This window comes from Battus philenor, unplaced genomic scaffold (genome assembly GCF_028537555.1).
Source record: "Battus philenor isolate CCGP_79_NKW_IND1 unplaced genomic scaffold, ilBatPhil1.0.hap1 SCAF_7, whole genome shotgun sequence".
NCBI lineage: Eukaryota > Metazoa > Arthropoda > Insecta > Lepidoptera > Papilionidae > Battus > Battus philenor.
The window spans coordinates 15,073,540-15,101,325 of NW_027181737.1; the positions used below are offsets into that span (position 1 = coordinate 15,073,540).

General features: G+C 35.8%; 1 protein-coding gene across 1 annotated transcript; it reads right to left on the reverse strand.

The window, feature by feature from the left end:
- On the reverse strand, positions 1-27,247 carry LOC137931082 (netrin receptor unc-5-like). The gene is made up of 10 exons (XM_068774481.1): positions 27,011-27,247; positions 18,842-19,294; positions 10,356-10,534; positions 8,614-8,692; positions 6,558-6,728; positions 6,155-6,295; positions 5,475-5,609; positions 4,290-4,422; positions 1,687-1,802; positions 1-683 (listed from the first exon to the last, which is right to left on the reverse strand). Exons 1-10 carry the CDS (start codon positions 27,081-27,083, stop codon positions 517-519), a joined length of 1,647 nt encoding a protein of 548 aa, XP_068630582.1. The 5' UTR covers positions 27,084-27,247; the 3' UTR covers positions 1-516.
- Positions 27,248-27,786: the final 539 nt, after the last annotated feature.

Consider the following 27,786-nt stretch of genomic DNA (forward strand, 5'->3'; position numbering starts at 1 on the left):
TACTTTTTTTATATTTTAAATTTTAGTATCCAAAAACATGGTATACTTTCGAAGAATTGTTTTTGATTAAAGGCTCGTTCAATAACATGATTGTATGCTTAGAGAAAACAATTCGATAACAATGCAATATAAGGAACGGCAAATGGATGCCGGCGCTGGTACAGACAGCATGTCTAGTGGATGCTAACTTCGGCACGGGTAATGAAAGGGTTAAATAATTCAAAACAAATTTCAAATGTATTCCATTTTCAAATTTAAAATAAATGGAATAGGAATAGATACTCATTAGTAGTTCGTTGGTCCTCGGAGCCGGTTATTTCAGCACAGCTATCTATCAAATATAAACTTACCACAGATAACATATTTAATGTTAGCCTCATAAAAAATGTAAGTAGCCAGTGACTATAAAAAAAAATATAAAACGACTTACAATAACTTAGTGACTAATAATTACCCACATTGATTTGTTTTGCGGCCAAACAAACACAACTACAATAATAACTTAAACAATTATATTTATTTTACAATGGTCAAACAAATTTTATCTCTGTAACTAGTTTCTATTGATCCCGTGGGCAGAGTGACAGCGACGTCGACTTTCGAGTGTGACGTCGGTGATGACGTCACCAGCTCCGCGAGCTGCGACGAGGAACACTCGCTGGATCGTGACGTCATTGTTCTGGCTGAAAGCGAAACCAATATAAACATCTGTGACGTCACAAATGGGGACACATAGTGTGCTAAAATTGTATATAAATCATCAGAATTGGTGAACAAAAGCAACCTTCATTTTAAGCAGAGCTTACAGTGGAAGTCAAGCTTTTTGACAGTCGGAACCCTTTTCTAAAATTTTGAAATTTTAGAAAAATTAAATTAAAAAAATATTTTTAATTAATGCAAATAAAGGTACTTAAATTTAATAAAAATTATGTTTACAGTACCCGGCTATAAATATTGCACATCGACCTTTGGAAAGAGATAACAGGCTAATTTCGGCTTCAAACGCCATTCACGCCTTAATAATGTCCAGTTTTATAATACTGTTAAATACTGTGGGTTCTGCCTCGGAATGAAACACCACTGGTTCACAAGGAGTCCTTTATTCACAAATCAAATGGTCACCCTACTTTAACGCAAAGTATACCTTCGCTTCCAAATCACTGTCCAAATAACTTACCAAATGGTCACTTTGTATCACTGATCGTAGATCTTAATCTTATAACTCAAAAAACAGCTATACACTGTCGAAATAGGGAGTACACTTATTTATACTACGGACAAGGTTCTAGTAAGTTCGAGATAGTACTCGGTTAGAATTTCCGAGAACCGTACACAAAAATTTATAAATAACTTCAAGGTCACGCGTGTTTACGGCACTTTTTGGTCCAGGGGTTCCGTATTTATATGTTTAGAGCAGCGATTCCTAAAGTGGTCTATATCGACCCCTAGGGGTCTATGACAACCTGCAAGGGGTCTACGTCAGCGAAAAAAAAATTGGGGGTCTATGAAATGAAAAGTTTGTAACACTAAACTTCACTACAGTTAGAAATTTACAGAAAATCAATATCAGGTAAGTAGGGGGTCTACCCAACACGAAAAAACATGGCAAGGGGTCTACGACACAAAAAAGTTGGGGGAACTCTGGTTTAAAGGGTTCAGTAACTCTTGTTTTGTAACAATACTTACAATTCGTGTAGCAACTCGAGGCAGAGTCCCCGGAGGGGCTGTACGGTTTCATTTCGTAGTGGTTGCTTCCAACTGACGACTGATGACGACTTCGGTTTCCGAACGGTGAGGAGTAGCTAGGAACCAAATGTTTAATATATTTTACACTACAGGCTAAAGAGCAGAGGTGGACAACATTTTTTTTTGTTTTATTTTTGGCTCACGAGGGACAGAATAAAAATAAACATACATTAACTTTACAGTGATATAATAAATGATTATCCTTTTTCTTTTCAGCCGATCGCGACTTCCTGCGAACTATGTCGTCGGCTCAACCGTTGGGAGGCTTAACCAGGCCGCGTATACCATCAAGTGATCACCACCCGAGAACTTTTCGCCCATTCAGCAATAAATGACAATAGTCATGAAATTAAATATTTAATTAATTACCTATTTTTTCTTCTATAGCTGAGTTTTTCTGTACATAAAATCATTTTATTTTCTCTATAAAATATCTATTTTTAAGTTCAACTTAGTCACATTTGCTTATTTCTCACGGTGCCTCAAGGCATTAATTTTGCTTCCTATATTTTAATTATTATAAAAAAATATTTAAATAAATATGATGTCAGTGTCAGAATTGAAAAAATACCAAAAAAAAATACAATGTAAACATTTACAACGAAATTCGGAATGTTTTCAATACCACTGTATACATTTCCAAATGAAACTCGACGATACGTGTCTATATGAAATTTTCAAACGAATACTGTGTTGTGAAACGGAAGCGCATGCGCATAAACACGTCTACCTAACAAGCGGCCGGAGGAGATCACAGACAGTTAATGGTACGTCTGCTATACGTGGACATCAAAAACTTTATCTGAACATATCCGACATGGGTTTTGAGGAATTCAATTTTCAAAAAAAAAACTACTATTTTTCTATTTTTAATTTTAAATATTTTTTCTGCGTTATGTTTGTTTGTATGTAAAATTATATCGTACATATATTACATTAAATAATTCATTTTAATATGTATAATATATAATAAAACGTATAATGCTTTTTGCGTTTACAATACCGATAATATTTTTTTATGGCAACCATCTTTAATATTCGTTTGTTTTCACAACAAAATTAGTACAAACCCACAAATATATCTTACAATGCGGTATGTCAAAAAACATGATGTAATGTTTCTTATCGATTCTTCTTATCTAAAAAAGGACATCTATCAAGTCAACTAGTATTATACAGAATTATTGAATATAGATGTAAAATCTTTGAACGGACGAATGTATAACCTACAATACCCGGCGAGAAATATTGCACATCGACCTTTGGAAAGAGTAAATCGGCTAATTTCGGCTTTGTAGAGCACTATCTCTGTCCCACACTACCTGTGTCACGTTTTGTCAGTCGATGTATTTCGTGCGACAGAGATAACGCTATCTCTCTCTATCGCCAGGTACTGTATGTATTTTTAATCATGCTGTATAAAGTTAACGTTCCGAAATATGAAACATTTTTTTAATAAAAAACCGACCGGCAAAAACATAACTACTAGTTTTACAAAATCGGTAGAGACAGATTGTAAATTATTAATTTTAATAAATAGTAAACGTAATTTTTACAAAAGTTTTTTCTTACGTTAATTATTTTTAAAACTAATGATTTTTAAATTGTTAAAACCAATATTTTCAAATCTTTTTCTTCCATGCCCTCCTTTAGCTTTTCTAATTTTTTACGCCCCCTATGTAACATATATAATTTTTATATTAAATCGTGAGGTCTAAACTCATCAAGACCAAAACAGGCAAGAAAATCTAGAATCAATTATTTTTAAGAAAAGTGAAAATGTAAGAAATAACAATACTATAATCGTGATAAATAAAAGAACTGCGATATTTGTATAAGAGGAAAATAAAATCTGTGATATTATAAATAGTAATTAGACCTGACTACAGTAATTGAGGATAATTGAAAGGTTTAAAGAGCGGAAGACAAAAATAGAATGAACTATGGAATGAACGAGACAGAAAGATAGATATAGTGAGGAATGGAAGAAGAGAAGAAAAATAATTAAAGAAAGTAAAAAATTAATATAGAAAATATAATCCCTGTTTCCACATAAATGTGGTGACCGCTTTCAAATTATTTAATGAAATCAGGCGTTACCTCGCGGAAGTCCATCCTAATTAAGAAAAGGACCAATATTCAGCCACTTCCGCACATGCAGTGGTAGTCGTGCAATAAAGTGCACCGCCCGCCAGCCCGCTGATAAATGCGTATGCGGCAAACAATGCGAATCACACAACCGCCACCGCCAAATTACTCAACACGTGTTTCACCCCTCCACGGGGCATCTTCAGGAGTTATGTTACACCGATTAGTGCCAAACACAGAGTTTCAGTCAGAGCAAGCAGGCGGGCAGTGCACTTTATTGCACGACTACCACTGCATGTGCAAAAATGGCTAAATATTGGTTCTTTTCTCACTTTCAAATTGCCTCCCTTTGGGGCGTGGGCCCCATGTTGGGAAACGCTGGATCAAACCGTCTATTAATTGCCAGCAATTGAGCTATTCACTTGTTATAAATAAATGATCATGCAAAGATATACCTGTCTCTCAGTTGAGGCAAATCGTAGTGATTGTCGGGTCGTTTCATCCAGTACTCGTTGCAGGTGCGAGTCAAGTCGGGTCCAGCGTTGCTTTTGTCCCTTCCAGTGCCCGTCTTCGGTGCACCTGGATGCACTACACGTGAAGGTATGTTGATTGTAAGAACAAATAATATCATAATATAACAACAAGAGAGACATTTTGAGGAACAAAAATTTCCATACGCCTGCCTTCACTAGAACAGAGCTAAGGTATTCCCAGCCTGTCGTATAAGACTACTTAAATGCTCCATAAAATTAGTAGCAGTTTCTTTTTCTTTTTAAAATAAACTTCATTATAATTTCTTGGAATTGTCATACAAAAAAATTGTAAATTCATCAAACATAAAACACACGAATCCGCCGAGAGTTCAACTCATGTCAAGAGATACGTGTAACCTTATTAACTTTATTTCAAGTCGAAGGATGCCATTATGAAAGCCTTTAGCCTGGGTTTAATAGATTAGAGCTAAGATATCCTCTGCCTGTCGTAAGAGGCGACTAGGCAGAAAGGCGAAGTGGTCTCGTGTTGCTGTTGTACGGCCAGGAAACCAGAGGAGGCAAAGCTTCCTCCCAGGATAAGTCCGAAGTACGGCCCCTCCAAAGGTATCGAAGACTCTGCTTCACTTCTAGTTATCGGTGAGTAGGAATCCCCCTCTCTTTTCTCCAGAAGGCAGTGTATCTTGTGTCCATTGTGAAGATCACAACCCGATACCAAAAAAGGCATCCTATAGCGATAGTGCAGCTTGTCCTGTGCTATTCTGACCTAATTCAGCTGTCTATCTACAATCCTCATGAAAATTTCAGTCGAAATACATCTACTGCTATACATGGACCTCTACCATACGACCAGATGGAAGAAGCTTGCATCCACAGACAAAATTGACAAAGTGGTCTGTGCAATTTGAGGACAGATGACCCTTGATAGTCGGTGGTATTTACTCCAGAAAAAACTCCAACGAACATCTCTTCTGAGTTATTTGGTCTCCTTCCACTTCCTTGGAGGTTGGTCAGAAATCCTTTGTTGCAATCATCTTCCATCTTATCTTACTGATAAAACTATGGAAGAGGAATTTGTTCATCGGTACACTTCATTCATTCATGACATTACCAATTATCTAGGTCCTGTAAATAAAAGTGGGAATGTACCTGCTCTTCCGGCAGTGTACGTGGGACGCGTACTTCTATGTCGGCACCATACGTAGAGAACAGCTGCTCCGGCTGCCGACATAGCCACCGTGATGCCCACGCCAACGTACAAGGTCACATTGTCCCTGTATATACCTAAAAGCACCACACGCTGAGGTCACTGAACTCCGATTCAATTATAAAATAATACGTGTAATGTAAAAGCATCTTTATATATGGTGATTAGTTATGGGTATTTAAGAGTGAATGTATAGTTAATTTACTGTCAATATATGATACACCCTGTACAAAAGTCTATAGTTTAATAAATAATATAAAGAGAGAAAGTTTTTAAAATTAAAAATTGTTTACTGTAAGAAAAGGACCAATATTTAGCCACTTCGCCACCACCAAATTACTCAACACGTGTTTCACCCCTCCACAGGGCATCTTCAGGAGTTATGTTACACCGTGTGTCAAACACAGAGTCTAGAGACTCTGTGTTTGACGATTGTGTGATTCGCATTGTTTGCCGCATACGCATTTATCAGCGGGCTGGCGGGCGGTGCATTTACATTGCACGACTACCACTGCATGTGCGGAAGTGGCTAAATATTGGTCCTTTTCTTACTTAGAATGAACTTCCGCGAGGTAACGCCTGATTCCATTAAATATTGTTTACTGTCTCTGCAGACACTCACGCATGGCGGCGGCGCAGAGGCCGTCGCGGCAAGTGGCATGCTGCAACGACGGTCCAGTGCAGGCTCCGCTGCACTGACGACGTCTAGATCTCGCACATTCAGCACTGCACACCGACCACGAGCCCCAAGGTGACCAGCTGCCTGCAGACCACGGATTCTTAAGGTATTCGCATCATAAATTTTATATAATGGTAAAGTATGTTTTAACAGGTTATTTCTCAGTCTTGTATATCTAAACTTTTTATATCATTTTAAATATAGAAGACGTTATTATAAAATAAATAAATATCTATTGTGATGCGCTAGTATATTGACCAATAGCATACCTTTTTATTCATTATATAAACATACTTCACCACTCTCCCTCCACGAGTTTATAAGGTATATCTGTTTCAACACTCACTTGCTTGACATCTGCTACATTCATCATCAGCCTGAGACGCCTGGCCTCGACAATGCGCGCCTCCATTAGCGGGCGAAGGTTCCGTACACGTTCGACTTCTGCGACGACCACTCGTGGTCGTGCCACAGCGACAAGCCGACCACGATGACCACTCTGACCAACCGCCGTTCACTGCCAACAAACGGTATTATACAGCATATTGTTTCACAAAGAATCCTGAGGATAAAAATCTTTAGCCATAGGACTTCCACTGCTGCCTAACCCATAGGTTTCCGACGACCTGGTCCACCAGAGAGGACATCCGTTGCGGCGCTTATATCAAAAAGGAGGTAGAGAAAAGAAATTAAAAAACTAGGAATAAATAATAAAAACTCAAAATAATGTTACGTAAATGAAGCACAAAATAAAAATAAATTTAGTTAAAGAAATATGATATAACTCGGATCTGTGGTATTAGAAGAACGAGGCGAAGGAAGATCATAGAAGAGTACAGAAATAAAAGGAAAAACAAAGTGAAGAAATCATTACAGAATATCAAACCCTGTTCTATAACAAGAGAGGGAGAGTAGAGAGATCCGCAATAACGAGGGCCTTACTGGCCCAAAAAAAAATTAAAATTATAATTACGTAAATGAACAAGAGCACTTACTTTAGTAATCTAAGTTTAGGATTAACATAATAAATCAATAACTTAAGTTATTAAAATGAAATACGTTCTACATATATATTTTACCTATAGGAATACGACAGGTAAATAATTGTTAATATCTATTATTCTTGCGGGGCAAAAACTTAATAATAAATATATTACTAAAGGTTCACAATGTTTGACAGTAGAAAATAATTATTTAATGTAATATATAGAGATATAAACAATACGTTTTTATCATCTTCGTCATTTCAGTCTACTATTTGAGATATCTCCTCCAAAGAGTAACAGGACAAGTTGACTACAGCCTTCATTCAGCGCCGAGGACCCACAGAATAACAGGAAAGGTTAAATACAGCCTTCATTCAGCGCCGAGGACCTCTCCGAGGTCCTCTGTTGGTCCGAGGTCTTCTACAACGTTTAAGGCTGCAGCGGTCATCTGATTTGCGCGCAATGTGACCTGCCTAATGTCATATAATCTTGTCAATCTTATAGCTATATCGAAAAAAGAAATAGGCACCGGCATAAAGGCCAAATATGACTGTGTTTGGCACTAATCGGCGTAACATAACTCCTGAAGACGCCCCGTGGCCCTTCCACGCGTTACCTTGCGGAAGTCCATCCTAAGTAAGAAAAGGACCAATATTTAGCTACTTCCGCCACCGAATAGTGCTCGGTTATTAGTCTGTTATTAGACTCTGTATTTGGCACTAATCGGTGTAACATAACTCCTGAAGATGCTCCGTGGAAAGGTGAAACACGTGTTGAGTAATTTGGCGGTGGCGGTTGTGTAATTCGCATTGTTTGCCGCATGCGCATTTATCAGCGGGCTGGCGGGCGGTGAACTTTGTTGCACGGCTACCACTGCATGTGCGGAAGTGGCTAAATATTGGTCCTTTTCTTACTTAGGATAGTGTTCCGCAAAATAACGCCTGATTCCATTAAAAATTACGAATTCAAATTTTTTATTGTGATATTTATATTTTCGCTAGTGAAGTCGACGGCAGGTGGGGCTGAAAGGTTCTCGAGGGACGACCACGAGCGACTCAGCGTGGGTGCCTGCCCTCTATGAGGTCCAACGACATATTTAAGGTCGCGGGAAGTTTCTGGATACAGGCAGCGCAGGACCCGTAATCGTGGCAATCTTTTCGGGAGACCTATGCCTTGCATAGGGAGTCTATCGTCTATGTTTTGCGTTTATAGGATGTACAAATAATGTATTTATATTCAATATTATCTCATTGCGCGATTAGAGATATATATTTACAAACTATTATTACTTTTTTAATAATCAAACGTTTTTCACAACGAGATCACTACGACAGCTATAATCATCGATTTTACCATTCAAATATTTGAATAAATTCTTTGATTCCGGGCATATGTCTGAATTGCAAGGAGCCTTACCGTATACAGAGAGAACAGCTATCTCAGACTCACGGCGACCAGCGATGTTCTCAGCGATGCAGCTGTAGTTGGCGATGTCCTGTACATTTAAACGCATTTGAACCGAAGCCTTATCATACTATCAATCTCTTACCATACTTCTAATGCACGGAGAGAAGTACGAAGTACTTTCTCACCGAAATTCATATCTCTAAGACGTATAATTTTAGAGATATTGTGATAAATCAGTATATTAGTGGAAATTTCTCATAATATTTCCATAAGAATGTGGAATTTTAACCCAGTGATAACGGCATTGAAATGGGATCTCTCATTTTAGACAAGGGCTCATTTCAGGCAAGCTCATGATGGCGTGAAGCATGGACAGAGGAGATCCGTGGACAAACGAAAGTACCTGACTGACTGAATCCGTTAAGTGATAGTAGCTAGGCCACAAAGAGCGCAGAACAGATTGTCAGTCTAATGGTTCAGGAGACCACGGTGTTATAAACACAGCGTAAAACGTCCAACCAACAGACCAGTTAATGTAGAAGTATAGATATGGAACAAACAGGACAGACACAGAGGAGGAAAATGCTAAAGATAAAACCAAAAAATGTGCTGTGATTTAAAAAAGTAACTTACTGTAATATTTTAAGCAGAGGAAGAGGGGCAATAAAGCTGATGTGTATAAGAAGATATAAGAGGAAAATGTGAGATGTTGTCAGAAAAACAGATGACGAACGAATGAAATTAAGAAGAATAATAGATAAAGGAAAATATAAATAAGTATGAACAATATAAAGATCCCTCTTAAGATAAGGATGAACGAGAGATCACCAATAACGGGGCAGTAAAAAAAACAATAGAGGATTCCTCGTGCACGTAATACCCCGTATTTTGCGACATGAAAACAGATCTGGAAATAGGAATCAAAAAAGAGGCAGCATAGCGTCCCTGATCATAAACAGGATACCGCCACACTTTCCCGCAATATGCAATTATAATAAAGGTCGGGTAAAGATATAAACAGGTATATAAAAATAAATACCACATAGATATAAGACATTCAAAAATTAGAATTGGTAATAAATGTTTTTATAGATAAAACTAATGAGAATTTCAAAATAAACAAAGAAACAAAATAAAATGTATAAAAAAATGTGGCGAAAGGTTAAAGGCGATGCATAGAAGGTACGTAAATAAAAGCAATAAGAATAAAAGAAAATGCGAAGGAAGACAGAAGATAGAATACCAGATATTGTGACGGACGTAAGAAAAATAAAGAGAACTAAAATTATAATTTTGTGAAATCAAACTCCCTGTCCCAAAAATGATAGGAGAATGAGAGGTGACTACAAAACGGCGGTGTTAGAAAAACCGACAGACGATCTTAAGGTTGTAGGAAGATATAGAATTAAAGCCGCTTCCGACAGATCGGAAATGACATATTTCACTGTCGATTCATTTATTTAATTCTTCAAATTATTATCAACATATGACCAATTGTAATGGCCGCATCTGAATGTAATGAGGAGATTGCCGAAATGTTATAGTAACTTAAATCAGATAGAGCTGACTTATATTGGTATCCTTCAACTTAAAGCAGCGAAGGTTCTAAACGCACAATATCCTTAACACAATAGTGGAGAAATTTACTTAAATGACCTTCACATTATACCAAGTTGTTGTTTAATAAACTTCTTAAATCTATTTCAGGATATTTCAGAGACGTTACATTACATTTGCCAATAGGATCTCACCTGCAAACCGACTTTAGGTAAAACTAAAGTCTCATCGGTTGCTTCGATGGTGACACCATTCCTTGTCCATTTGATGGTAGCTGGTGGTGCAGCGGGCGGTGGACCACATCGAAACATGACCTGCCTGCCAGCCTCAACCGTCGCAGACTGCGGCTGCTGGGCGAATTGCTTCTTTATATCTACGCAACAAAGTCTAAAATCAGATTTCAAAATCTCTCAATCACGATCTACCGAAAAAGAAGAAACAGGTATAGATTTTATAGCTTTTAAGTGTTTATATATACAAATATATAAAATTGAAGTGTTTGTTTGTAATATTAAAATAACCACATTTTACAGCATGCGTATAAATATATATTCATTACATATACCAAAATTACACTTATTTCTGTTTGTTTGTTCCGGCTAATCTCTGAAATGGCATAACCGATTTTTACGGTACTTATACTGGATGGTAGCTAATGTAATAAGGAGTAACTTAGGCTACTTTCATTTTAGAAAAATATAACTTAAACGAAAAAAAAAAACTTCTTGTAGTCACACGTCACATAAGTAGTACGGGACAGAGATAACGCTCTACGAATCCGAAATTAGCAGATTGTCTCTTTCCAAAGGTCGATGTGCAATATTTATCGCCGGATACTATATATATTAATCGATTATTTTTTTTAAAAAATGCTCCAAGCTATTGAAGTTACATTTTTATTAAAATAAATTACCAAAAGAATAGCAAAAATGTTACGATCTCAGTAAAAATATTTAAATAATGTCCAATGAGTATATCCTGCCGATAAAGCAACTTATAATTACAGTAAAACCAACCTACCGTGAATCAACGTTTCAAGTTCTGCCGGGGAATGAATCGCACCACTTAACATACAACCCCGTCCGCCGATAGCTTCCAAAATAAAAGCTAGTGAGCATTTATCAAATGGCAAAGTGCTCGATTTAACGAGCGGAAATAATGTTTCCTCTGTTTAATGGTTCCGTTACACCCCGCCCAAGACGGGGTCGCGACAAAAAAGAACGGTTCGTTAAGAATTATAACTATTTTTTTTTTATTTATAAATGGCTGTGAACATTGTCGTAAACGCATCTCCTTATCTATGCCAGTAACTTTTTATTTTACCTTTTTGTATTTAAATATATTTTTATTCTGTGGTTTAGATATTTTCGCGCGAATTTTGTGTGACGTTTTATTATAGGTTATGTTAATTTTAAATTATTCGTAGAAAATCTACACGATTACTGTTCGGTAAACTATTTTTATGATATAATAAGGTAAATATACTTTCCGTTATAATTAATTTATTTTAATTATCTATAATATCATAATTTTTTAACTGTCAATGTCAAAGTGACAATGTGAAATATGAGAAAAATGACTTGTGTGAAAAAAAATTGTATTTTATTCTAACCTACAATCTTTAATAGCGAGAATATTAAAACTTATCATTTGGAGTTAAATGCTTTGAACGTCGTTTCTTTCATTTCAGGTATTTATCTATAATTTTTTTTACATATAAATTTGTGTACTTTACAGTATAAACGAAAATATTTTTTTTCAGAAACAATTACTGCGTTTGGCTCAAATATAATAAAGCATTATAATGTAATATATAATTTAATAAATTTATTTTGTAATTGCAAATTATGTTAAAATTATTTTTGACGGCTTTTTATAATTATTATAATACATTAATTTAGTTTTAAGCCAAGGATTCATTACAGATAACAAAGTCCATGTTTTATTTTTATATTTTAGAATATCGTCAACATGCATTTTAGATTAAAAACTATATATTTAAATATATTTTAATAAGTCAGCAATATTTAAAAGAAGGTTTTTCGTAATTGAAAATTCATGAAACATAGTCAAATTTATTTTCTTAGTCAATTAGTGAGTGGAATGTTGTTACATTTTTACGTATCCGGATTTATATTGGTACATTTCTGTTTATCCCGATTTAATTGGTACATTTTTGGGGATTTCTGTACCAAAATACCGTTCGTTGACATTGACGCGCCGCTCGACTTGTCGTGGGGTGACTATTTTAGTACAATAGGGGTAGCTTCATAAACCACCTCTGTTTACAACAATGTTTTGGACACATTTTGTTTTTAATTTGGTAACTTTATTTATTTATTTTACTAACTAACAATATAAACCTTTTATTATTTCTATTTTTGTTTAAATTAATTGCCATTTTTATCTACTATAGGTAAATCATTTGACCCTTTTCTCGAGCTATCTTCGTCATAGCTTATTTACGTTGCTACATGCTTGCCTAGAAGAAACCAATTCACAATTGACTTAAAGACTCCCAAGATAAAGTTAGCTGGAAAAAACGATAGCGGTAGATTGTTCCACACCTTGGCTGTTCGCAATATAAAAGTGGTTACAAAACGCTGTTACCCACACTGGGTATCTAGTTCACGGACCCTTCCGCTCCGTGAACTCAGTACCGATGAAGCTGTAAAAGCCTTAAGGCTAACAGCATTAACATCTTCAGAAACAATAGACAATAGAATAGTGCGGGTAGAAGGATATTCAACCGTGTACAGATGTCGCGTATCCGTGCGTCTTGTTGTCCGTTGGAAGAGAAGAGATGGGTAAATAAATTGATGTAATTCCAACGCATACTCTCCAAAATGCTGCCAAACGAGCACAGTATTCCCATTTATCATGCTAAATCCATAAGCTTGCAACTTAACTGATTTTATTTATCTTGTAGAAGGTTATACACTATATAGTTTTATCGACGACCTTCGTCTCTACTGCTAGACATAAACCTCTTAGATATATGTGGGGGATGTTCCATAATCTCTACGTTTGGTAGGCGTATTAGCGATCGCAGTGTGATAATGAAACTTGTTTGTAAACTGTGACAATTCTATATAATTAATGCACACACACACAGACAGGGACGTTACAATTTCAGATAATAACTCACTATTTTCAAGAAAATGATTAAGAACCATTTACTAGACCTATAATTATCTAGCTCTTCATTCATTTCTTTTTCATCTTCTGTTTCTTTCTGAGGCAAGTGCGATCGAACCAATACTGATCGAAGTCAGTTAGATGTTTTTATTTATTATTGTATTATATTCATAATATGTATTAAACCTTATTTATTATAAGTATATATGTTATATACATATGTATGTATGTCTATGTATGTTTATGTTCGTTTCTTTGTAAATATGTATTTTTTGTACACGTAAACTACCCATTATTAGTTTTTTTACCTTTTCTTTACTATGGTTGTCTGTAAGAGATTGCCTTGTGTGATAAGACCGCCCATTGTACCTTTTTGTATATTATTGTAAAACTTATTAAATGTATCTTAACGTATACAATAAAGAATATTAAATTAATAAATTACTTTCTTCACAGTATATTTAATGCTTTTTCTTTCTTTCATTTTAAGCATTATTGTCATTCAATCGTCTTTCATCTTTCTTCTCCACTCCTAAAGAATCACAGATTATATATCACATTACTGTTTCCTAGTTTTGTGTTTTGACTCCTGAACTTGCGGAATTAACAAGTGGTCTCTCACTCCGTGTCACTGAACTAGATGGATAGGGGTATGCGAGGGATTTCTTCATCAGATCGAGTTAGGTAACTAGCTAAACAAACACGATACAGCCCAGAAGACCACATAGAAGTTTCTGGACTAAAGTTCACGGATTGGCAAATGATGTCAACCAAGGTAGATCGTGTTATTGATTGAAGTCCATAACGACAAAATATGTCACAGTTTTTATTATCTCTACTTCATTGACTTTACAGATGCCCCCTTAAGGGAGCAAAAACCAAATTCCACTCACATCAAAGTGGTGTACATGACAGTAACCGTTGCATTAGCGAACCGGGCAGCATTCATGTGAGATCGAAAAAAAACACTGGAACACGTTCCGGGGAGAATGCTTCTCACATTAATTATTACCTCCACAATGCTTCGTTAGCGTCACTGGCTGGTGTTGAATGAAAAACATCAACTTTATTTGTCAAGGTTTTACTTTTTCCTCGTATTGATATGGTTACACTCTGATATATCAAAACAGTGTACTATCTTTAGAATAGGATTGGTCGGAAAGTTCAGCTGGACACATCTGGTCCAGATGTTCATAGGCCACAGGGGATTCTCCAAGTACATGTACAGGTTTAAGCTAAAGAAGAATTCGTGCATCTGTGATCTGGAAGCGTACCAGACCGTGGTACACCTTATCGCCGGCTGTCCTGTTTATAGGGCTTCGCCCTGATTCCGAGTTAGAGATGAAAGTAAAAACAGAAATAGATAACATTGCTCTCTAGTAGGAGACGAAATAATATGTCCAATGTTTTTAAGTTAGCAAAAAGGTAGTCCAATATGCAATAAGTAAAAACAATACTCAAGAGTTGTACAGGGTTCAGGCAGAACTCTAATGCAAGTAAATTAAGTAGTAAGTAAAAGAAAGAAATCTGAACGAATTAAAAAAAATGAGTCAATGATGTGATATCAGGGCAAAGATGAGGGAATGAAGGTGATGAAAGGCGAATGATACCTAAGCTATGAAGAGATCGATATTGTGAAGAACGAAAGAAATTGTGAAGAACAGAAAGAGAATGAGAAATAAAAATTTTAACTTAAAAAATGATTTACCTGAATATGTAACGTCCCTGCCTCACATTGAAAGAGAGATCTCTAAAAGCGGGACTCATTCAATAACCAAAATTCCAACGTCTTTGTGAGAATTTACTTTTATTTATGATGTTATTTATATCTATACCTATTTCGTTATTTTTGTTAGTTTAGTTAACATAAGTTTTCTCAAAGAGAAAGCCTTCTTCTTCTCTAAGAGAGCCTTCAGGTATCAGATTATTACCAGAATTGGTAAAACTGGTTGTGTTAGATATTATCAAGTAAGCCCGAGGCGGTCTCAGAACGGACATCTGAAATAGAACACCAAAGCAACCGAAATCCCCAGTGTAGAGAACGCAAACAGGGAGTGTTTTAATTATGTAGGAATAACACATAACCATAATGTCCCAGTGGGCAATGTTTCTTGAATATGCAAGGATTTCTCTTCAAAATCAAAATGATAGTTTAGCATTAGTGTTCAAATAGTAACAGCGAGATACTCCCCATGTTTTTGATATACAAAATGCTGCACTACAACGCTTCTGTTGTCGTCGAATTTCGAATGATGCGATTCTACTTTAGTGTTTATTCAGACAAATGATATTGTACCTAGTGTACATAATTTTGAATTTCGAAATACAATTGTACCCATGTATTTTTTTATGCCATGCTGCTAAATAGGTCGATGCTATGAATATTCTGTTCGAATTGATTTCGTTCAAGTAGATTACATTTCGTCCACTTGACTATTTGGGTGGTGCGATGAATCGGAATGCGGTCACACTGTTTAACTTTGCGATATGTCGTCATTTGAATGGCATCTATTTATATATGTCGGAGAAATAGACTCAGTTGTTTTTTTTTAAAGACTTATGTCAACTTTGCCGACATATCATGTTTTGGTGATTTCAACAAACTTCCTATTCAACACAATTAGCCATCGGCTGACAGCGTGTAACATGAGAACTATAAAATTTACACTATTTTACAGAATTACAAAAAAATCACTTAATTTAAAATGGTTCTCGTTCAATAGTACTACAAAATGTTACAGCACGCTCGTTCATTTTCCTTCCACTCTACTATCTATTGTTCAATTTTTGTCATAACATATTGTTACAAAGCACGAGTTACAGAACCCTCTAAACAATAAACACGGAACCCTAGCATCAAGAACACGCGTGACCTTGAAGTTATTTATAAATTTTTGTGTATGGTTCTCGGAAATTTAGCCGAGTACTAGCTCGAACTCACTACAACCTTCTCCGTAGTATAAATAGGTGCTGTTTGTCGAATTATAAGATTAAGATTTACGATCAGTGATACAAAGTGACTATTTGGTAAGTTATTTGGATAGTGATTTCTTGAGCCATTTAGAAGCGTAGTTTGAACTAAGCGAAAGTATACTTTGTGTTAAAGTAGGGTGACCATCTGATTTGTGAATAAAGGACTCCTTGTGAACCAGTGGTGTTTCATTTGGAGTCAGAACCCACAGTACGTAACGATATTTCTCAGTACTTTCGAACTTCAGAGAACTTTTACCGATTTTCTTTGGAGTTTTCTTTGGACTTCCGCGAGGTAACGCCTGATTCCATTAAATATGTCAGACAATTCGATGGATATACGAATGGTTTTCATTGGAAACTTGACTGATCCCTCCCTTGACTGATCACTGATGGCTCCAAAGATTGCTTAAGCGGCTCAATATTTGAGATTTCGACGTATTCTGGTCTTGACTGCAATAAAGGCCCGGTTTGTTCGAATTGACCGTGGTCGTCATCAACATACATGATTATAAGTGTACCTTTGGATGGTACGATACACAAACATTCGGCTAATCCATAGATTTTTACTGTTTTACTGTCATCTGACTCCTTACCTACTCTGTACAGTGCAATTACTGCAATCCTATTCTCTTTAGTGCTTCACTTCATTTTAAAAACAAAAAACGTACAATAATTGCGGGGAAAAAAGTCTATTTTTTATCGTAAAAGCTAATGTTCGAAATTCAAATTAACGTTTTTTTTTAATGTATGTAAACAGCTAATAACAGAATTGGCTAGACTAGGTATTTGATATATGATCAACTAACCTAATATATGTTATTTCCAAGTGTATATTTAGTCATTGCCTCGTACGGAGATCTATATGTTAATCAAATCATTAGAGACGCAGCTAGCGGCCGGCTGTTCTCTATTGAATTAGGTTTATCATTTATTTATGTAAACTGCGTACTTATTGTCATGTCCGAGTTAGTTGAATGATCAATTGCCGGAACACCTAACGGAACGTTTAGTACCTATTCTTTATAATTTATCATTTTATTATTCAAATTTTCCGATGTTTCTTTTTGTATACGATGGCGAAAGAGGGACAAAAAATTAAAATAAGGTTACTAAGAGAGACTAGTGAAGATAGATTAAATTGATGAACAGAGTGGGAGCACAGGAACGGAAGACGACCTCAAAGGTAACCACTTATTCAGTTCCAATTAGTTAAAATGGATAAGGACAGGAAGAGAAAGAGGAATATGAGCGGTAGAGGATTGAGACTTGTTCGATTTCCGGGATATAATTTTGTATAATTTACACTTTTGATTAACTATATAGGATTACCACTGCTCTCAAACAAGTTTCCAGATGATGGGCAGCAGCGTCTTCTGCTTACCATGATCGCCACGCTGCGATCGCCAACCAGCCTGTCAAGCATGGCGATTATGGTATATCCCCTATAGATATCTTTGAAGACCTATGCCTTTTAGTAAGAGTCTATTAGCTGAAACTACGACTGTTTGCAAACAAATATATCTAAATCCGACACAACTGATGAATAAGTAATACAATATAGTACAATACCCGGCGATAAATATTGCACATCGACCTTTGGAAAAAGACAAATCAAGACAAGCTTAGACCTTTTTCAAAGATGGTTTCCCCATCTTTGAAAAAGGTCTAAGCTTTGTATTGGGCGTATATAGGCGGAAACGATAGCACGGTTGCAATCGTAGATAGCGGGTTCAATTCCCGGAGTACAGACAAATATATAATTCACACTCTGGGCATTAATTATATAGGATTGCCACTGCTCATAAAAAAGTTTCTAGAGGATGGGCAGCAGCGTCCTCTGCGTACCATGATATCACACTGAGATCGTCAACACGCCTGCCAAGCATGGCGATTATGGTATATCCCCCTTCCCCTTCTTTGAAGAAGGTCTATGCCTTGTAGTGGGCATATATAGGCGGAAACGATAGCACGGTTGCAATCGTAGATAACGGGTTCAATTCCCGGAGTACAGACTAATATATAAATCACACTTTATGCATTAATTATATAGGATTGCCACCGCTCATAACTTTCTAGAGGATGGGCAGCAGCATCTTCTACGTACCATGATATCACACTGAGATCGCCAACACGCCTGCCAAGCGTGGCGATTATGGTATATCCCCTATAAATATCTTTGAAAGAGGCCTAAGCCTTGTTGTGGGTGTCTATGGGCGGAATCGATAGCAAGGTTGTCAGCAAAAATCTATAAAGCTTTCATACATGGAAATATATAGGTGTGAAAGCTTTATTAATGATTGGAAGGTAATTGGAAAATCACTTTGCTTGAAGTCAGTTATCACTTTGAAATATATTTATTTGGTTATTATTTTTTCCTTGATTTTTGGATAATGTACCATGTATTAATTGACACTAAATAAGGTATATTTGGTATATTCCCCCATAGACACCTTAGAGGCCTATATCTTCCGGCGGCGGTCTTTGGGCTGAAAAGATAACGACGATAAATCTATAAAGGAGAAAGTAAATTTACAAAAAAAAAACGCTAGATGGCGTTGGAAACACTTACATGCAAACTCAATATAGTTGGCCTGGCTTCGTATGCGGCCACGGCTATTCCAGGCGTAGCATTCGCAGCTGTACCGGGATCCGAAGTACTCATCAAGCTCGTTCCTGGTCACGTTCAGTTCTGCTTCAACCACCCTCACACCATTCTGAGGATCCACGTGTTCAAGTTGAACTGTCTTATCAACCCTAACATCGTTGCATTTGAAAAAAACTTGAAGAGCATTAGCAGCCTTGCACACAAGAGTTGCCGGCTTACTTCTGAGCACGTATGAGTTCTTTGGTTCTAGTAGGAATATCGGCAGTCCGTCAATGGTCTCGTCGTTTTCCGGGAGCGGTATATAGTCGTCTTCTTCGACTTCCGGTTTGAAGTCTGACAAGTATGGGTCGAAGTTGAGCAGGCCGTCCGGATGAATGTACTCCGGACGGGTTTCTTTTTGGGTGGTGTGTTCCGGACCTGTAATAATAAAGACATTATCGATTTCAAATATCACATGTGTTATTGGTACCTATACAATTAGCAATTTTACAATCTCAGAACCCGATATTCCATAATATACTGTGATCAAAAAGTAAAGTGAAATTCTTTATTAAATGTAAATTCTTTATTTATTCTTTGAAATCAATTTTATCAATTTCAATGTAACCCTCGTCAGATAAAACGCACTTTTGCCAACGCTTTTTCCTGCAATCGAAACAGTCGAAATAGTATTTTTTTTTGGCTTATCTCTCAAGACCTTCGAATCGGTTTTTATCTCCTCAATCGTGTCAAAATGGTGTCACCGCATTGATCTTTAGTTTGCTGAATACCCAAAAGTCGCACGAAACCAAATCAGGCGACAACGATGTTTACGGAACTATATAAGAGTTTTTAGCAAACTAGAGAAGAACCAATGCAATATGACATCGAACAATCGAGATATGACGCGTTTGAGACATAAAACATCCTTCAAAATGGTTTAGGTCGAGCCAAATGATATAACAACACCATCAGCAAGGATTATAATTGTCTATTGACGATCTCCAAGCAACAAATCCTAGATTTTTGCTGTCGTGGTCTTCGTCAATTTTAAATGACAATTTCACCTTACTTTTTGATCACAGTTATATGTATAATTTTCTCTGTATCTAAAATAATATAATTCGAAAGAAATAATGACCAACTGGTTTATTGAGTTCAAACGAATTTATATCAATCTCAGTGATGAGTGATGTGGGTGATGTGAGGAACATCCTTAAAGGATGTGTACTTAGATTAACATTAAAGTTGCGTGTACATGATAGTGTGACAAGATAATCAACTACTAGCAAATTTAAGCTTTGGCTTAGGAATGAGTCATCACTATTATAGACGTGGAACGTCCACAGCTGGACAAAGGCCTCTCTAATATAGTTTATACAACAGGTTAGAAAAGACCGTCAACGCAGGAACGCGCCTCGCGACGGCCCTCTGACGTGAATGGTGCTCTCCTACCATAAACGGGGCCTTCGGAGTCGCGGGAGTTAAGGGTGGGGGCCCCAAAACTCCCACTAGCTTCGGCGACTCTAAGGCGGACGATGGTTCGACGTGGTCTCGAAGCATCATGATAGCACCACGAGGGTTTCGGGGGTAGCGTATCCACGCATACCCAGGGACGGGCTATCGAAAAATAGCACGGCGCGAGGGAAGACCGCGTGATACCGCGGTCCCCCGTTTAGCGCAGAGGGCGACCACCGGGGGGGGGGGGGTTAGTGGGTAGGAATCCCACATACCCCTGCCCTCCCCCCAGAGGCAGGGCATCTTGAATACCGGAAGATTTCCCCGACCGAAAAAAAAAAAGGCCTTCATCTATGAAAGGGATCGGAAAGTAATGTCGTTTCTGTCGTTGTTTGTTGTTGTTGTTATTGTTTTTTACCGTTCCGGTGATGAATTTGTATACTAGATAGCAAAAGGTTGTTGAGAACGAAGGTGAATATACTATCGATAAGAAATAAAAACTTTTTAAAAATATAGTCATGTGAATTTAAAATAGCGACATTACTTTTTGATCCCCCTAATACAGCCTTATCAAGATCATCTGTGCTATTTTATTGTCGATCCACAGTCTCCAACTCCTAACCTTAAAGCCATAGCGGCTATTTGTTCTGTTCGCTATGTGATCTGCTTACAGCCACTTCAACTCGCTAACTTGTTAGGCTATGCCTGTTCCTTTCGTTCTACAGACCTCCTCATTTCTATCTCGTTAGGAACCTCAAACCAATGAGGGTAGAGGTATATAGTTACTGGTAAGAAACTCCGAACATTGCCCTCTCTATTGCTCTCTTGGTGATTAAACATATAGATTTATTTTTAAAAAAAACTGAGATGTCTTCTCCCGTTCTTTACTTTATTAAGAATATATTTGAATATATATATTTCTAGTTAGACATAACTGCCTACCTAATTAAACTAAAACGTCGTGATAGATTTTACTTGCCTAGAAAACTTACGAAATAACGAACCATGTTGTACAGTACCCGATGATAAACATTGCACGTCGACTTTTGGAAAGAGACAATTGGCTAATATCGACTTCGAGCACTATCTCTGTCCCACACTACCTAGGTGACGTTTTGTCAGTCGTATTTCGAGCGACGGAGATAACGCTCTACGAAGCCGAAATTAGCCAATTGTCTCTTTCAAAATGTCGATGTGCAATATTTAACGCCGGGTACTGTATATAATAAGTCTTTAATGTTGTATTACCTACAAAAGAACATATAACAGTAGCATTATTAATACGATAACTTTTAATGTAATTTAAACTATTTAATGGAATCAGGCGTTACCTTGCAGAAGTCCATCCTAAGTAAGAAAAGGACCGATATTTAGCCACTTCCGCACATGCAGTGGTAGTCGTGCAACAAAGTGTACCGCACGCCAGATAAATGTGTATGCGGGAAACAATGTCAAACGAACACGCGAAGTAACGATATCTTTCAACGCCGTCCAAAATATGCGAATCACACAACCGCCACCGTCAAATCACTCAACACGTGTTTCACTCCTCCACGGGGCATCTTCAGGAGTTATGTTACACCGATTAGTGCCAAACACAGAGTAATAGTAATTTGAACTTATGTGCACTTCTAGTTCACTTAAATAAATAATTGGACTTAAAAATAATAACTCAATTACGATATTTAATTAAAATAGTAAATTTTAAAAGTGTTATTCAATAAATAAAAATAGAAAAAAACATCAAACGTTCATGTTCATTTTGAACACTATTAAATTGTAAAGACGTAACTAAGGAGATGGTTGAATAAATTAAAATGAAATATCTTAAATAAAGACCACCCAGATGCAAGCAGGAAATCATTAATATAAGAAACTTTTGATATATTAAAATTATTTGAACTGTCTAAATGTCGCGTTATGAGACCTCAGTATGATACAGTTTCATATTAACTAGGAATCTTTTAGTATTATTTATTTATTATCGCTTTAATTTTTAACTAAAAAGCCTTACAAATAATGTATGTATGTATGTATGTGCGTACTATTTTGAAAGAAAAATAAGAGTAAGCGAGAATGCTATCAAATCTGTTACTTACGGAATATATACCACGATATATCGAAAGAATGAATTTATATGTGGCGAATAGCATACAACATTTAGTTAAGTCAGGAACGGGGTGAGACAACCGAAGGAAAGTAGAAATGAAATATGGTCATGCAACAATGTGGAACATATAAAAACTTTAAAACATAAACAAGTAATAAATACAAAGTGTACACAGAAGTTTATATTATATCTCTAAGAGTGGCGCTCACATATATATACAACTGTGATATAAAAGTTGTGTGAAGTTGTTATTTAAAACTTCTAGGCATTAGGAGAGGCAAGTTTTGTTCCTAGGTCGATGGGACTGTCTATATTTGCCAAACGTCTGTTTGTCAAAATTTGGAATATATTTGGCATATTCTAAAGCATTTTAAAGGGATGTTATGTGTCTCGATTGATCGATGTCCTTGCATTGGTTTAGCGACTTTTTTGTCAAAAACTCGACTCATATCGTTACCCGTATACCGCTGCCACCGTATTCACCTGATTTGTCTTAATGGGCCTGGCTATTCAGCAATCTCAATGGCCAATGCTGGAACGCAATTTTGACACATTTGAGGAAATAAAAACCGAATCGAATGACTTGGAGGCTTTACCGGAAAAGACTATGCTGAATGTTTTGAAGACTGGACAAAGCGTTAGCATATTTGTGTTGTAACGGATGGGGTATACTTTGAAGGGGATGAAATTTATATATATATATATATATATATATATATATACATGTGTGTACGTGTGTGCGTGTGTGTCGAAACGCCGTTACTTCGGACGGCGTTGATAGATATCGTTACTTCGCATTTTCATTTGACTTTGGGCAGTCGCATATAAGGACATATATGTATATATATATATATATATATATATATATATATATATAAATACTGAACAGTAAGCAGTGGTAGCACAGCGGTAGAGGATTGAGACTTGCGATCGTAGGTCTTGGATTTGATTCCCAGGATACAAACTTATGTAATACACGCATTAACTAATTAAATTAATTATATGGGATTGCCACTGCTCAAAAACAAGTTTCCAGAGGATGTGCAGCAGCGTCGTTTAAATACCATAATACCACACTGTGATCACCAAACTGTTTAGTATGGCGATTATGGTATATCACCCATAGATATATCTTTGGGAGAGGCATTACAGTGGATTTCTATGGGCTGAAACAACGAAGATAGTTGCAAAAATTTATGCTAAAAGAACCTAGAATCTGATCTGACTGCAAATGATTCTTAGTGGATAATAATAATTCTTACACCCCACTATATAACATATTTTTTTTAATTAAATCGAAAGGGTTAAAATCGTGTCGAGTACACTTTCGAATTGTTCTCCTCAACAATTAAATTGCTCCCCTGTGGGCTCCGCATTAGGAAACATAGGTCTAAAAATTTAAATAAGCGAACTCGGTGACTTTTCTCGAAGTCTAGAATATTAAAAGGACACGAACACTAAAATATAGAAATAAAAGGAATATAGTAGTACCAAAAATAGTGTAATAAATAGTATAATATAAGATGATAATTACAAAAAAAATACGTGTTAAATATTTGAACAATAAATAATGTTGCAAAATAAAATAGTAAGGAAACCTAGAATGTAGTGGTTGAGGATGGATGTATGGCTAATGGAATGAAAGAGAAAGACTGGGAAAATTGTAGAATGAAAGAAACAGTACGACAGATAAGATGATATATGAAAGAGAAGAATGATAATAATAAAAAAATATAAATAAATTACTAGAGTTAAAAAGTCACTGTCTCACACGAGATAGGGGAACGAGAGGTCCCCAACAGCGGGGATTAAAAAATAAAAAAAATTAAAAGGACTATATTCTTTGACTTAACGATCGTTTGCGAGCCTTATTTGTGTTTGCTTAGTTTTAGTTTCTACAGATATTACTTCCTTTTCAATTTTTGATATACGGAGTATGTCGAGGCAACATTTAAAAAGATACATTATTATATTTAAATAGTGGTTTAATATGGTAGAGCTCAACATGATGCTCGAAGACCTGAATCTGAAGCTGGTTCTCCAATATCCTGCTCCCCCCTCCTTGTATATAGTGGGGAGTGGATTCTAACTGGTCATTTTAGAAGAGGACGACTACTCACGGACTGCTTCCGTGTACAGGCATATCCCTGGTATATCATAGACGACAACAAATGTCTGTTGGGATTTCTCAAAATTTGTGTTGGTTTTCACAAGACAAGATAACACTTGAATAGTTTCACAGCGGGTAGGCCTTAAAATGGACACGGATAAGACATCAAATATCCAATGTTGTGCTCCAAGTATAGACTCTATGCTTAAAGTTGTTAACTTGTAAGTGTACACGACGCAAACTAACTTAATAAGTCCAATTTTGATAAAGAAGCCAATCGTGGAATCCAGACAGGTTAGCCTTCGAGAAATTATGGAACATCTTTTTGTGCAATATCCCTCAGTAAGAAAAGGACCAATATTTAGCCACTTCCGCACATGCAGTGGTAGTCGTGCAACAAAGTGCACCACCCGCCAGCCCGCTAATAAATGCGTATGCGGCAAACAATGTGAATCACACAACCGCCACCGCCAAATTACTCAACACGTGTTTCACCCCTCATCTTCAGGAGTTATGTTACACTGATTAGTGCCAAACACAGAGTATAACTAATAACAGAGCACTAATCGGTGGCGGGAGTAGCTAAATATTGGTCCTTTTCTTACTTAGGATGGACTTCCGCAAGGTAACACCTGATTCCATTAAATACAATATCCCTCAGTCTCAGAACAAAAGTCTATCCAATGTGTTATCGTCTACCTTGTAGGTGGAGGTTTCCACATCAGAACCCTCCATTATGTCTGCCCGCTGCCACGTCAAGTTGGCAATTACCTTGGCTATATCAACCACTTTTATAGGTCTACAGTTCTCCTTCATCCTTTTGATTTTATAAACTCTATGACTCCTTGTGAGACTGTGAGTTTGCAATGACGAAATTGAAAGATCACTTCATCATCTTAACTCATCACTCGTACCGCATATTGATCATGCGGAAAACGCGATAAAAAGAAAAAAGTGTTGAGCTAAAATTCTAAATGAAGATATAAATATAGGCTAATAAATAAATAAATAAAATAACATATAAAAATGTAAACCTAGAATTGATCAAAAATGTGAAATAGAATAAAAACAAAGAAAATCGTAATAGTTATGGTATGAGGAGAAAAAAGACTGGTATCGAATAAAATGGAAAGTTAATATGAAAGGGAAAGATAGAAGAATTGTAGAAATAAAGGAGTGAAAGATCATAGAATTAACGATAGAAGAGCGCGAAAATAAAATTATTACATTAAAAAAATTATTAAATAAAAACAAAGTCCCTGTATCACTGATAGGAGTACAAGAGGTCACCATAGCAGGGGCCATAAAATACGAAAAAAACGCATATTGGTCGTAGACGTTTACAGTGATTTAATTATTTTTTTTTATTATCATAAAAGGCAAAGGACTCTACCATAGATCGCCACTATGACCCGGTCAAATCTTATCATGTACATATATGTCGTCTATCTACCTAATGAGGGATCTACCAACCCCCAGTAGACACCTCCAGAGAATTTTTCAGGCCCAACAGCCATCGCTTGCAGTCGAAAAAGATTTTTTTTCAATTACAGTAACTACATTTGTATATAAATAGAAAAATGCCAAAAGAGCTCCATTGAAAATAACTACAATCGATTCAAACTTCTCCGTATTGACATCCTTCAAATGATTCTTAACTATACTCTGGCAAGAAGTACGAAGTACTATAATAAAGGCGCAATACTTCATTTATACATATAAGTAATCATAAATCAAAATTATTAGCAAAACTACTTTGGAAAACCCTGAAAATCAAATAAAAACCTCACTTAGCCAATTCAAAAGCATATAACCTAAAAAAATAAAACTTAACTTATAACTTCATACTTAAAATGTCATCCTCATTAAAAAGATTAATAGTTATGTAAAGCTTATGTAATTTGTCTAAAAGTAATCTAACATAGATAATCTATTTCAGTGCTTTAAACAATAAAAAACAACTGCATAAGAAATATGGAATATACACTGCAATATATAGTACATTCCTTTAACTGTACACATGAATAGACAAAAATCATATTAATTTCTAAAAGCACGAATAGGCATATGGAATATCATTCAACAATCAAAAGAAATTGTTGTTAAATACGGCTAAAATAACGATAAATAATAATAATTAAAATTATGAAGAAATTACATAATAAATCGTATTTTATATGCAAGAAAAATTAGGTTTATTGTAATATATAACAATATAAAGGAAGTGACATATAATTCTATAAACTTGACAGTTAAATCTGAGACCTAATATATTCTACATATATAACAAAATATACTTTTAAGTATAAATGATGACATGAGTATATACTCCTGTAAGTAAATAACTTATCTTAAGTACTACAAACGTATTGTAAGTTTTCTAGTAAAAAATTGTTTATTTACTTTAATCTTTTGTCATAAATGTCAATAACAAAGTATCAGAGAACCTATTAATTATATTTGATTTTATTCTCACCTCCATTCCTGACTTTGCCGACAAAAGAAACAATCAACAGTACAATCGCAAAGACGTTAATTTCAAAGCACATCACTAATAAATATCACTTTTAAAAAATTACACCGAAATTTACACTTGTTTATAAATATGTTTACACCAATGATTAATATATTGTTTAATTATTTATTTATAACAAACGAAACACTTCGTAATCACATCGTTTATAGATTTATTGGCAGAGAAATACACCCTCCGCGTTCAACTGCCAGTGGGTAACTGCCGACTAACGTTTGTGTATAATGAATGTGGAAGCTTTTTGTTCCTGTGTGCTATATCGCCACAGCGGGAACACGTGTGTGATGGATCCCACTCGATAATAATGGTGTAATTAAAGAGCTTTTTAACTTTAATTAACTGCTTTAAGTTTCATTGTGTTGCAATAAAACCGTGAGAATCATAAAAATGAAGAATGCAGTAAAAATATGTAAAAATATCGAAATGTATTTTTCATTATTTTCAGACGCAAAAAGAAATATAACAACCTATAAATTTGTATTTATAGCAATTTTTTAATTAATTATTTAGAAAAATTAAACGATTTATAACTAAATAATAATTCTTTAAACATGAATTTTAGAAAATATGTCATATCTTTTAGAATAAAATAATAAAACAATACTGTAAATGATTTTGTTATAACGGTTTAATTTAAAGCAACGAAAAGTTTTTTGAAGCAACTAGTGACCTCTAGTTAAATTTATGTAACTTTGTTTTAAGGTTTAGGCCGTTTTGTT